General features: G+C 48.7%; 1 protein-coding gene across 5 annotated transcripts in view; it reads right to left on the bottom strand.

The window, feature by feature from the left end:
* GNE (glucosamine (UDP-N-acetyl)-2-epimerase/N-acetylmannosamine kinase) overlaps positions 1-13,177 on the bottom strand; it is a 136,767-nt gene that overhangs the window by 20,282 nt on the left and 103,308 nt on the right. For 4 of the 5 annotated variants that reach the window (XM_063914625.1, XM_063914622.1, XM_063914626.1 and 1 more), the window contains exons 2-3: positions 9,260-9,462; positions 132-583 (exon numbers count right to left, since the gene is read on the bottom strand). In XM_063914625.1, the coding sequence (XP_063770695.1) occupies positions 132-583; positions 9,260-9,423 (616 nt within the window). In that variant the 5' untranslated portion in view covers positions 9,424-9,462. Of the gene's footprint in view, positions 1-131; positions 584-9,259; positions 9,463-9,934; positions 9,958-13,177 lie in introns of those variants that run through there. The other variant, XM_063914623.1, reaches the window with a different exon arrangement.

The following is a 13,177-nucleotide window of genomic DNA, read 5'->3' as shown; positions in this document are numbered from 1 at the left end:
TGGTGGGAAATCGATCCACAAAAACAAACCTTCTCAGAATTGTTTGGGTAAATAATTAGTCCACGGAATAAAATTATTTTGACATGCATACAAGTGTCTGCAGCTATGATTTATTGTTGAATTACACATACCAAGCCATTTCTTGATCACGCCCATGTAGTCCTTGTTTTTCAAATTGAGAAGCTTGTCATAAGAGGGGCAGCCAGCCAAGAGGATGCGGTCATGGTCCTCACACATGGCAATGAGGTGCTGTTCTGCACTACGGGTGCAGCACACATGGTAATGGGCCAGTTTAGTGATGGAATGTCTGATTGAGTCATCTATTGTTCCACTGACTTCACCTCCTTCTATATGAAGAATTCTTATGTTCATCAAGGCAGCGGTTGTAGCTAAAGCTAGAGCATCAAATCTATCCCCGTGGACAACTATTATGTCTGGCTGTAACCGGTTTAAAACATCTGGCAATTTCACCAAAGCAAGGCCTACTGACTCCACCATGGCAGCTTCATCCTCGCCCCTCACAATGGTATGTAGTCTCGCCTGTATATCAAAATCGTCTTGCTCAATCATTCTATATGTATTCCTAAGAGAATGGAGATAAAACCACTGTTAGTACGAGAAACATAACCATCTTACCTAGCGAAATAAAAAGATACATATGGTATAAATTTCACAAAAATCACAGGGTGCTCTCTCAAAGTCGCACTGATAAACCAACTCTTATCCCCTGATCCCGTCACTTATCGGAGATTATGCGTCACATGCAACCGCAGTAAGTACAGTGAAAATATATAGGTCCGCAGCTTTTCGCATGAAAAATGGGTGTTTTTAGCATGAGTTAATTGGATAGGGGTGAAAAACGAAACTTGAAAACACCCGTTTTTCGCAGTCAGGGCACTATTGTGGGTGACTGGATACCCTCCTAAGACTGCATAGGTCAACGTCTATACACAAAATTATCCTTTTGATGTCTACGTTTTACCAATTTTAATAATTCAAAGTAATTTGTGTGATAAAATAAGAATTTACTTACCGATAATTCTATTTCTCGTAGTCCGTAGTGGATGCTGGGAACTCCGTAAGGACCATGGGGAATAGCGGCTCCGCAGGAGACTGGGCACAAAAGTAAAAGCTTTAGGACTACCTGGTGTGCACTGGCTCCTCCCCCTATGACCCTCCTCCAAGCCTCAGTTAGGATACTGTGCCCGGACGAGCGTACACAATAAGGAAGGATTTTGAATCCCGGGTAAGACTCATACCAGCCACACCAATCACACCGTACAACTTGTGATCTGAACCCAGTTAACAGCATGATAACAGAGGAGCCTCTGGAAAGATGGCTCACAACAACAATAACCCGATTTAGTTAACAATAACTATGTACAAGTATTGCAGACAATCCGCACTTGGGATGGGCGCCCAGCATCCACTACGGACTACGAGAAATAGAATTATCGGTAAGTAAATTCTTATTTTCTCTGACGTCCCAGTGGATGCTGGGAACTCCGTAAGGACCATGGGGATTATACCAAAGCTCCCAAACGGGCGGGAGAGTGCGGATGACTCTGCAGCACCGAATGAGAGAACTCCAGGTCCTCCTCAGCCAGAGTATCAAATTTGTAGAATTTAGCAAACGTGTTTGCCCCTGACCAAGTAGCTGCTCGGCAAAGTTGTAAAGCCGAGACCCCTCGGGCAGCCGCCCAAGATGAGCCCCCTTCCTTGTGGAATGGGCTTTTACAGATTTTGGCTGTGGCAGGCCTGCCACAGAATGTGCAAGCTGAATTGTACTACAAATCCAACGAGCAATAGTCTGCTTAGAAGCAGGAGCACCCAGCTTGTTGGGTGCATACAGGATAAACAGGGAGTCAGATTTTCTGACTCCAGCCGTCCTGGAAACATATATTTTCAGGGCCCTGACAACGTCCAGCAACTTGGAGTCCTCCAAGTCCCTAGTAGCCGCAGGTACCACAATAGGCTGGTTCAGGTGAAACGCTGAAACCACTTTAGGGAGAAATTGTGGACGAGTCCTCAATTCTGCCCTGTCCGTATGAAAAATCAGGTAAGGGCTTTTATAAGATAAAGCCGCCAATTCTGACACGCGCCTGGCCGAAGCCAGGACCAACAGCATGACCACTTTCCATGTGAGATATTTCAAATCCACAGATTTAAGCGGTTCAAACCAATGTGATTTTAGGAACCCCAAAACTACATTGAGATCCCAAGGTGCCACTGGAGGCACAAAAGGAGGCTGTATATGCAGCACCCCCTTGACAACGTCTGAACTTCAGGAACTGAAGCCAGTTCTTTCTGGAAGAAAATCGACAGGGCCGAAATCTGAACCTTAATGGATCCTAATTTTAGGCCCATAGACACTCCTGTTTGCAGGAAATGCAGGAATCGACCCAGTTGAAATTCCTCCGTTGGGGCCTTCCTGGCCTCGCACCACGCAACATATTTCCGCCAAATGCGGTGATAATGCTTTGCGGTCACATCCTTCCTGGCTTTGATCAGGGTAGGAATGACTTCTTCTGGAATGCCTTTTTCCTTCAGGATCCGGCGTTCAACCGCCATGCCGTCAAACGCAGCCGCGGTAAGTCTTGGAACAGACAGGGTCCTTGCTGGAGCAGGTCCCTTCTTAGAGGTAGAGGCCACGGGTCCTCTGTGAGCATCTCTTGAAGTTCCAGGTACCAAGTCCTTCTTGGCCAATCCGGAGCCACGAGTATAGTTCTTACTCCTCTCCGTCTTATAATTCTCAGTACCTTGGGTATGAGAGGCAGAGGAGGGAAACACATACACTGACTGGTACACCCATGGTGTTACCAGAGCGTCCACAGCTATTGCCTGAGGGTCCCTTGACCTGGCGCAATACCTGTCCAATTTTTTGTTGAGGCGGGACGCCATCATGTCCACCTTTGGTTTTTTTCCAACGGTTTACAATCATGTGGAAGACTTCTGGGTGAAGTCCCCACTCTCCCGGGTGGAGGTCGTGCCTGCTGAGGAAGTCTGCTTCCCAGTTGTCCACTCCCGGAATGAACACTGCTGACAGTGCTATCACATGATTTTCCGCCCAGCGAAGAATCCTTGCAGCTTCTGCCATTGCCCTCCTGCTTCTTGTGCCGCCCTGTCTGTTCACGTGGGCGACTGCCGTGATGTTGTCCGACTGGATCAGCACCGGCTGACCTTGAAGCAGAGGTCTTGCTTGGCTTAGGGCATTGTAAATGGCCCTCAGCTCCAGGATATTTATGTGAAGTGATGTCTCCAGGCTTGACCACAAGCCCTGGAAATTTCTTCCCTGTGTGACTGCTCCCCAGCCTCGCAGGCTGGCATCCGTGGTCACCAGGACCCAGTCCTGAATGCCGAATCTGCGGCCCTCTAGAAGATGAGCACTCTGCAACCACCACAGGAGAGACACCCTTGTCTTTGGTGACAGGGTTATCCGCTGATGCATCTGAAGATGCGATCCGGACCATTTGTCCAGCAGGTCCCACTGGAAAGTTCTTGCGTGGAATCTGCCGAAAGGGATTGCTTCGTAGGAAGCCACCATTTTTCCCAGGACCCTTGTGCATTGATGCACTGACACTTGGCCTGGTTTTAGGAGGTTTCTGACTAGTTCGGATAACTCCCTGGCTTTCTCCTCCGGGAGAAACACCTTTTTCTGGACTGTGTCCAGGATCATCCCTAGGAATAGAAGACGTGTCGCCGGGATCAGCTGCGATTTTGGAATATTGAGAATCCAACCGTGCTGCCGCAACACTACTTGAGATAGTGCTACCCCGACTACCAATTGTTCCCTGGATCTTGCCCTTATCAGGAGATCGTCCAAGTACGGGATAACTAAAACTCCCTTCCTTCGAAGGAGTATCATCATTTCGGCCATTACCTTGGTAAAGACCCGGGGTGCCGTGGACAAACCAAACGGCAGCGTCTGAAACTGATAGTGACAGTTCTGTACCACAAACCTGAGGTATCCTTGGTGAGAAGGGTAAATTGGGATATGGAGGTAAGCCTCCTTGATGTCCAAAGACACCATATAATCCCCTTCTTCCAAGTTCGCAATCACCGCTCTGAGTGACTCCATCTTGAATTTGAACCTGTGTATGTAAGTGTTCAAGGATTTCAGATTTAAAATAGGTCTCACCGAGCCGTCCGGCTTCGGTACCACAAACAGCGTGGAATAATACCCCTGTCCCTGTTGCAGGAGGGGTATCTTGATTATCACCTGCTGGGAATACAGCTTGTGAATGGCTTCCAATACCGCCTCCCTGTCGGAGGGAGACGTCGGTAAAGCAGACTTTAGGGGAGTGCCTGAGTCCGCTTGTAAAGCCCCAGCGTCATGCTGAGGACTTGGCAGAAACGGGAGAGGGCTTCTGTTCCTGGGAACTGGCTGTTTGCTGCAGCCTTTTTCCTCTCCCTCTGCCACGGGGCAGAAATGAGGAGCCTTTTGCCCGCTTGCCCTCATGGGGCCGAAAGGACTGCACCTGATAATACGGCGTCTTCTTATGTTGAGAGGCTACCTGGGGTAAAAATGTGGATTTCCCAGCAGTTGCCGTGGCCACCAGGTCTGATAGACCTACCCCAAATAACGCCTCCCCTTTGTAAGGCAATACTTCCATATGCCTTTTGGAATCAGCATCACCTGACCACCGCCTCGTCCATAACCCTCTTCTGGCAGAAATGGACAGCGCACTTACTCTTGATGCCAGTCGGCAAATATCCCTCTGTGCATCCCGCATATATAGAAATGCATCTTTCAAATGCTCTATAGTCAGTAATATACTGTCCCTATCCAGGGTATCAATATTGTCAGTCAGGGAATCCGACCAAGCCACCCCAGCACTGCACATCCAGGCTGAGGCGATTGCTGGTCGCAGTATAACACCCGTGTGAGTGTATATACATTTTAGGATATTCTCCTGCTTTCTGTCAGCAGGTTCCTTAAGGGCGGCCCTATCAGGAGACGGTAGTGCCACCTGTTTTGACAAACGTGTGAGCGCTTTATCCACCTTATGGGGTGTTTCCCAACGTGCCCTATCCTCTGGCGGGAAGGGTATGATGCTAATAACCTTTTAGGAATTATCAGTTTTTTATCGGGGGAAACCCACGCTTCATCACACACTTCATTTAATTCCTCAGATGCAGGAAAAACTACAGGCAGTTTTTTCTCACCAAACATAATACCCTTTTTAGTGGTACTTGTATTATCAGAAATATGTAAAACATTTTTCATAGCATCAATCATGTAACGTGTGGCCCTACTGGAAGTCACATTCGTCTCTTCATCGTCGACACTGGAGTCAGTATCCGTGTCGGCGTCTGTATCTGCCATCTGAGGTAACGGGCGTTTTAGAGCCCCTGATGGCTTTTGAGACGCCTAGACAGGCACGAGCTGAGTAGCCGGCTGTCTCATGTCATCAACCGTCTTTTGTAAAGAGCTGACACTGTCACGTAATTCCTTCCATAAGCTCAGCCACTCAGGTGTCGACTCCCTAGGGGGTGACATCTCCATTACAGGCAATTGCTCCGCCTCCACACCATTTTCCTCCTCATACATGTCGACACAATCGTACCGACACACAGCATACACACAGGGAATGCTCTGATAGAGGACAGGACCCCACTAGCCCTTTGGGGAGACAGAGGGAGAGTATGCCAGCACACACCAGAGCGCTATATATATATATATACAGGGATAACCTTATAGAAGTGTTTTTCCCCTTATAGCTGCTGTTTTATTTATACTGCGCCTAATTAGTGCCCCCCTCTCTTGTTTTACCCTTTTCTGTAGTGCAGGACTGCAGGGGAGAGTCAGGGAGACGTCCTTCCAGCGAAGCTGTGAGGGAAAATGGCGCCCGTGTGCTGAGGAGATAGGCTCCGCCCCCTTCTCGGCGGACTTTTCTCCCGCTTTTTGCTGTATTCTGGCAGGGGTTAAAATACATCCATATAGCCCTGGGGGTTATATGTGATGTATTTTCGCCAGCCAAGGTGTTTCTATTGCTGCTCAGGGCGCCCCCCCCCAGCGCCCTGCACCCTCAGTAACCGGAGTGTGAAGTGTGCCTGAGGAGCAATGGCGCACAGCTGCAGTGCTGTGCGCTACCTTGGTGAAGACTGATGTCTTCTGCCGCCGATTTTCCGGACCTCTTCTTGCTTCTAGCTCTGTAAGGGGGCCGGCGGCGCGGCTCTGGGACCGGACTCCGAGGCTGGGCCTGTGTTCGGTCCCTCTGGAGCTAATGGTGTCCAGTAGCCAAGAAGCCCAAGCTGGCTGCAAGCAGGCAGGTTCGCTTCTTCTCCCCTTAGTCCCTCGATGCAGTGAGCCTGTTGCCAGCAGGTCTCACTGAAAATAAAAAACCTAAAACTAAACTTTTACTAAGAAACTCAGGAGAGCCTCCTAGAATGCACCCTTCTCGGCCGGGCACAAAAATCTAACAGAGGCTTGGAGGAGGGTCATAGGGGGAGGAGCCAGTGCACACCAGATAGTCCTAAAGCTTTACTTTTGTGCCCAGTCTCCTGCGGAGCCGCTATTCCCCATGGTCCTTACGGAGTTCCCAGCATCCACTAGGACGTCAGAGAAAGGGATATTACAGTAAAAAGTTATTTTCTAAGAATACATTCCCCCCAAAAAATGTAAACAAGACAATCTTTGTGACATAACACAGATGATCATCATACAAGCAAAGTCATGGGTTAACACAATGTGATGTTGCCAATCTATGGAAACAAAAGACAATTGTAAAAGGTGCAGACTGCAGGAAATTATGTCTACTCAAACAACTCTGAAATAAAGCTCAATTACCTACTTAGCATACATAACCTTTCTACTGCAGTTAAACTTCATTAAATAAACAGGGGTTAGGCAGAGTTAGGAGAAGAAGAAAACAGTTTACTCCTAGAACAAACAGAGTTTCAACGCGGTGTGGCAAATGCTTTTGCCTGTAGAAAACCCATAATACTGGGCAGCTTTGTTTGTAGACTGGAATATAAAATTAAGATAGGACACATCACTTTTCAAATCTTATGGGCCCTACACACTTGTCGCCCCGCCGCCGAGCTGCCAGATGGCAGAGATTGTCCATATTGGCCTGCATGCATAAGCGACCCAGCACCAACGATGAACAAGCGTGGGGCTGCGCATCGTTCATCATTGGTGCTTCCACACTGAACTATATAAACGAGTTCTCGTTCATTAATGAACGAGAACGTTCATATCGTTCAGTGTTATCTTCCAATGTGTAGGGCCCATTACTCTCTGCACATTTTAAATCTGCACCAACTGCTGTGCAGCGTGGTTTTACCCAGAGCCATAGTTACAGTCAGTGCCTTATTGGAGTAGCTACACTGTCCATCATCTGCATCACATCTCTTTACTACAGTTAGTAGTGAAAACAAAGCAAGTACATAGTTGCAGTTTTCAAATGGTGTTATCTAGTCACAAGGGCTTATATGTAAAACAGTACTCCTTTATTCTTCACATTAGAGCTGTCATTTTACCACCAGTAATAGTCTCCGCGTGGGCCCTTATATGACCAGTTCTGACTTCCCTATCTTCAGTTTTCCAAAATTAGAGAATACTTTTGTGCCTACAGCCCTTTATAAAGTCATCTGACCCCACACTTACATGCACTGTGAGGCTAAAAAATAAATAAAAACCAGTGATCGTGCTGAGCCCCAAAAAAAAAAAAAGTGGGTCCCACGGACCTCTCACTTTTAATAATTGGGGTCCTATCTGTCCTTTTCTGGGTCCCATCGGAATGAAGGTTCATGTTAATCTTATTAATTATTCAAATATAAAAACAGAATGGACTTGGACACTACGAAAGTGGTGCAAGGGGGAGAGGGGGTGACAATGCTGCTGGGCTGTGTAGCATACAGGACACTCTGCACCAGAGCTGTAACTAGACATTTCGGTGCCCTGTGGCAGAAAGTAAATTGGTGCTCCCCCTCCCACACTTTACTTTTTTTTTTTTAGGGACGTGGCTTCATCGGGAAAGAGCATGGCCACATAATAGTACCAATTCACATTACACCACACAGGTAGAGCACGTTAGACACACTGCACCAGGTAGAGCACGTTAGACACACTGCGCCAGGTAGAGCACGTTAGACACACTGCGCCAGGTAGAGCACGTTAGACACACTGCGCCAGGTAGAGCACGTTAGACACACTGCGCCAGGTAGAGCACGTTAGACACACTGCGCCAGGTAGAGCACGTTAGACACACTGCGCCAGGTAGAGCACGTTACACACACTGCGCCAGGTAGAGCACGTTACACACACTGCGCCAGGTAGAGCACGTTACACACACTGCGCCAGGTAGAGCACGTTACACACACTGCGCCAGGTAGAGCACGTTATACACACTGCGCCAGTTAGAACACGTTATACACATTGCACCAGGCAGAGCACGTTTTACACATTGCGCCAGTTAGAGTTCTATACACATTGCGCCAGGTAGAGCATGTTATACACATTTTATATGGTAGCAGGGAGTAGGGACAGAGCGAGGCACCAGGAGAGGACAGAGGCACAGGGAGGGGGACAGAGGCACCAGGGAGTAGGGGACAGAGGTAGCAGGAGAGAGTGCAGCCTGGAACCCCCATTGGGGAGCACCACCGTACCAACACCCTCCAGGGACCAGGCCCTCACCGCGTACCTGTAAAAAGAGCACTCCGGGCTCTTCCATGGATACTGCCAGCAGCAGCAGAGCCAAGCCAGGGAGAATAGTCCGGGGATCGGCATGAGGCCTACACTGCCAGCCTGGAGTCAGAGGATGCGGCCAGGGGGAGCGGAAAATGTGGAGGGGGCGGCCGCCTGGGTGGGGAGGGAGAAGAGGGGAATCAGCAGGGAGAGCGGCGGCATCCAGCCGGGGGCACAGGTACCGAACTGCCCCCACCTATACAGCAGCGGAGTCAGCCGGGCAGGTGTCCAGTCGGCTGCCAGGGAGCAGTGGTTGAGTCACAGCCACACTACTTGCGGAGGGAGGGCACCTGCAGCCGCTATTCATGGGGGTGGGGGGGCATGCAGAGCTGGGGGTGGGGGGAGGGCGGGAGATCATACTCTTCATGGTCTCCGCCTCTTCCAAGTTCCTCCCTCTGTTGTTGTGGAGACCGGACTGACTGACTGCACAGGACAGCTCTGCCGGTTACAGCGCATCCTGAGGGACCCAGCGTTTTTTTGTGTCCCCACCATCAATTCTGGGGTAAAATACGCACCATAGCGCGTTTTTTTGATCACTGAAAAATTAATATATAGCATAAAACATACCCATAGTCATCAATCAGGTGAGATCCTATAACCACTACACTCAGTTCAAAGTTGTCCGATTCTGCTTTGATGCCAAACATAATAGGAGCCAGCTTGGAGTAATCTGCCCTGTTGCAGGTAGCCACACATACTCGAAGTTTTCTTTGGTTTGCTTTCTTCTCCATGACAACTTTCTGCCTTGATAGTGTTTCAAAATAAAGTGCCTACAAAACACAGCAGACATGAAGGTTTAAGAAATTATACCACAATTTAAAACAAAACTTAACCTATAAGCGTCAATACAATACATTATAGGGTCTATTTAGAGAGAGAGAGAGAGAGAGAGAGAGAGAGAGAGAGAGAGAGAGAGAGAGAGAGAGAGAGAGGGGGGAGAGACTATCATCTCCCAACTGCCATGTTACAGGCTGTTTGGAAATGTGACAGGTGTGGCTGGTAGTTTATCTATTTCCCCTTTATCACTCTCCATGACTTAGTACATAGACCAGTGTTTTTCAACCGCCGTGCTGCGGCACACTAGTGTGCCGCCAGTGGTTCTCAGATGTGCCGCCACAGTTGCCTGATGCCTAGCCGCCGACTATCTGGTTTTGACTGCGCTGGCCTGTAACCTATGATACGCAGCGTGACTCGTCACACATACCATGTCCTGCCCGCCCGCTAACCTGCCCGCTGTCTCACCTCCGGCTGCATACACTGCAGATGCGAAGGCAGGGAGAGGGAAATATGAACTGCCCGCTCTCACCCCGTGCTGCTCCTTGCTTCTCCGGCTGCATAAACTTCAGCGCCTGAGGCAGGGAGAGTGAAACATGAGCCTCATATCCACTGACTCCCAGGTAGGAGCCAGTGAATTTGTATTTATTTAATTGCTGTGGGAGTCAGTGTGTGGAAATACTGTTGGGGTGCAATGTGTGGTATTACTGTGTGTGTGTGTGTGTGTGTGGGGGGGGGGGCATGTGTGGTATTACTGTGGGGGGCCATGTGTGGTATTGCTGTGGGGGGGGGGGGGGACACAATGTGTGGAATTACTGCAGAGGCCAATGCATTTGTTTAATTACTGTGGGGGCCAATGTGTGTGTGTGTGTGTGTGTTTCCCCCCCCCCCCATGGGAGCCAATGTGTGGGTTTTTTTCTTCTTTTTTTTGGGGGGGGGGGGGGGGGGGATGGTGTGCCTTGGCAATTTAAAAATCTTGGTCGGTGTGCCGCGACTTGAAAAAGGTTGAAAATCACTGACATAGACCCTTAAATGTGAAATTTGAAAGACATTCTAACAAATGTGCACTTACACGTGTATGTTTTGTTTATTCCACAAGAATCGTAGCATGCACTGGCACCTTAAGGTCAGAAGAATTCTCTAGAAAGCCCTGAAAGCTTGCAATGAACACCAGTATAATGGGTTCTTCAAATGGCAAAAATTATTAATTACTCCACAGTAGCTACGTCATAGCTTTTTCTATTGGCTAACAATACAATTTCTCACGGTTTACAATTGCCATTTTCTACATACAAACAAGATTAGAGTTATTAAATAAGTATTGTAAGCATTTCAACATTAGTTTTTCCCATTTGTAATGGAACGATGATTCATTTGATTAAAAGTTAATATGTCAAGAATGAAAGCATTTGCAATCCACACCCAAGATTAAATGTTTATATAGGATTAAGCTATGGCGTCATACAAAGTCATGTTCTGTGGAAAACGGCTGGCACTGCCCAGGGTGCACTTCAATAACTAAATACAATTACGCTTTGAGAAACAGCAGCCACTTTTGAAAATTTTGACTGTATAATGATATCATAATAGGAATAAAAATAAGAATTTACTTACCGATAATTCTATTTCTCGTAGTCCGTAGTGGATGCTGGGGACTCCGTCAGGACCATGGGGATTAGCGGCTCCGCAGGAGACAGGGCACAAAAGTAAAAGCTTTAGGATCAGGTGGTGTGCACTGGCTCCTCCCCCTATGACCCTCCTCCAAGCCTCAGTTAGGATACTGTGCCCGGACGAGCGTACACAATAAGGAAGGATTTTGAATCCCGGGTAAGACTCATACCAGCCACACCAATCACACTGTACAACCTGTGATCTGAACCCAGTTAACAGCATGATAACAGCGGAGCCTCTGAAAAGATGGCTCACAACAATAATAACCCGATTTTTGTAACAATAACTATGTACAAGTATTGCAGACAATCCGCACTTGGGATGGGCGCCCAGCATCCACTACGGACTACGAGAAATAGAATTATCGGTAAGTAAATTCTTATTTTCTCTGACGTCCTAAGTGGATGCTGGGGACTCCGTCAGGACCATGGGGATTATACCAAAGCTCCCAAACGGGCGGGAGAGTGCGGATGACTCTGCAGCACCGAGTGAGAGAACTCCAGGTCCTCCTCAGCCAGGGTGTGCCCCTGACCAAGTAGCAGCTCGGCAAAGTTGTAAAGCCGAGACCCCTCGGGCAGCCGCCCAAGATGAGCCCACCTTCCTTGTGGAATGGGCATTTACATATTTTGGCTGTGGCAGGCCTGCCACAGAATGTGCAAGCTGAATTGTACTACACATCCAACTAGCAATCGTCTGCTTAGAAGCAAGAGCACCCAGTTTGTTGGGTGCATACAGGATAACAGCAAGTCAGTTTTCCTGACTCCAGCCGTCCTGGAAACCTATATTTTCAGGGCCCTGACAACATCTAGCAACTTGGAGTCCTCCAAGTTCCTAGTAGCCGCAGGTACCACAATAAGCTGGTTCAGGTGAAACGCTGACACCACCTTAGGGAGAAACTGGGGACGAGTCCGCAGCTCTGCCCTGTCCGAATGGACAATCAGATATGGGCTTTTGTGAGACAAAGCCGCCAATTCTGACACTCGCCTGGCCGAGGCCAGGGCCAACATCATGGTCACTTTCCATGTGAAATATTTCAATTCCACAGATTTGAGCGGTTTAAACCAATGTGATTTGAGGAATCCCAGAACTACGTTGAGATCCCACAGTGCCACTGGAGGCACAAAAGGGGGTTGTATATGCAGTACTCCCTTGACAAACTTCTGGACTTCAGGAACTGAAGCCAATTCTTTCTGGAAGAAAATCGACAGGGCCGAAATTTGAACCTTAATGGACCCCAATTTGAGGCCCATAGACACTCCTGTTTGCAGGAAATGCAGGAATCGACCGAGTTGAAATTTCTTCGTGGGGCCTTCCTGGCCTCACACCACGCAACATATTTTCGCCACATGTGGTGATAATGTTGTGCGGTCACCTCCTTCCTGGCTTTGACCAGGGTAGGAATGACCTCTTCCGGAATGCCTTTTTCCCTTAGGATCCGGCGTTCAACCGCCATGCCGTCAAACGCAGCCGCGGTAAGTCTTGGAACAGACATGGTACTTGCTGAAGCAAGTCCCTTCTTAGCGGCAGAGGCCATGAGTCCTCTGTGAGCATCTCTTGAAGTTCCGGGTACCAAGTCCTTCTTGGCCAATCCGGAGCCACGAGTATAGTTCTTACTCCTCTACGTCTTATAATTCTCAGTACCTTAGGTATGAGAAGCAGAGGAGGGAACACATACACCGACTGGTACACCCACGGTGTTACCAGAACGTCCACAGCTATTGCCTGAGGGTCTCTTGACCTGGCGCAATACCTGTCCAGTTTTTTGTTCAGGCGGGACGCCATCATGTCCACCTTTGGTCTTTCCCAACGGTTCACAATCATGTGGAAGACTTCCCGATGAAGTCCCCACTCTCCCGGGTGGAGGTCGTGCTGAGGAAGTCTGCTTCCCAGTTGTCCACTCCCGGAATGAACACTGCTGACAGTGCTAACACATGATTTTCCGCCCCCTGCTTCTTGTGCCGCCCAGTCTGTTTACGTGGGCGACTGCCGTGATGTTGTCCCACTGGATCAATACCGGCTGACCTTGAAGCAGAGGTCTTG

Source organism: Pseudophryne corroboree, chromosome 1, assembly GCF_028390025.1.
Source record: "Pseudophryne corroboree isolate aPseCor3 chromosome 1, aPseCor3.hap2, whole genome shotgun sequence".
Lineage (NCBI taxonomy): Eukaryota > Metazoa > Chordata > Amphibia > Anura > Myobatrachidae > Pseudophryne > Pseudophryne corroboree.
The sequence above is the reverse complement of the archived record's forward strand: the minus strand, read 5'-3'. Positions and strand labels throughout refer to the sequence as shown.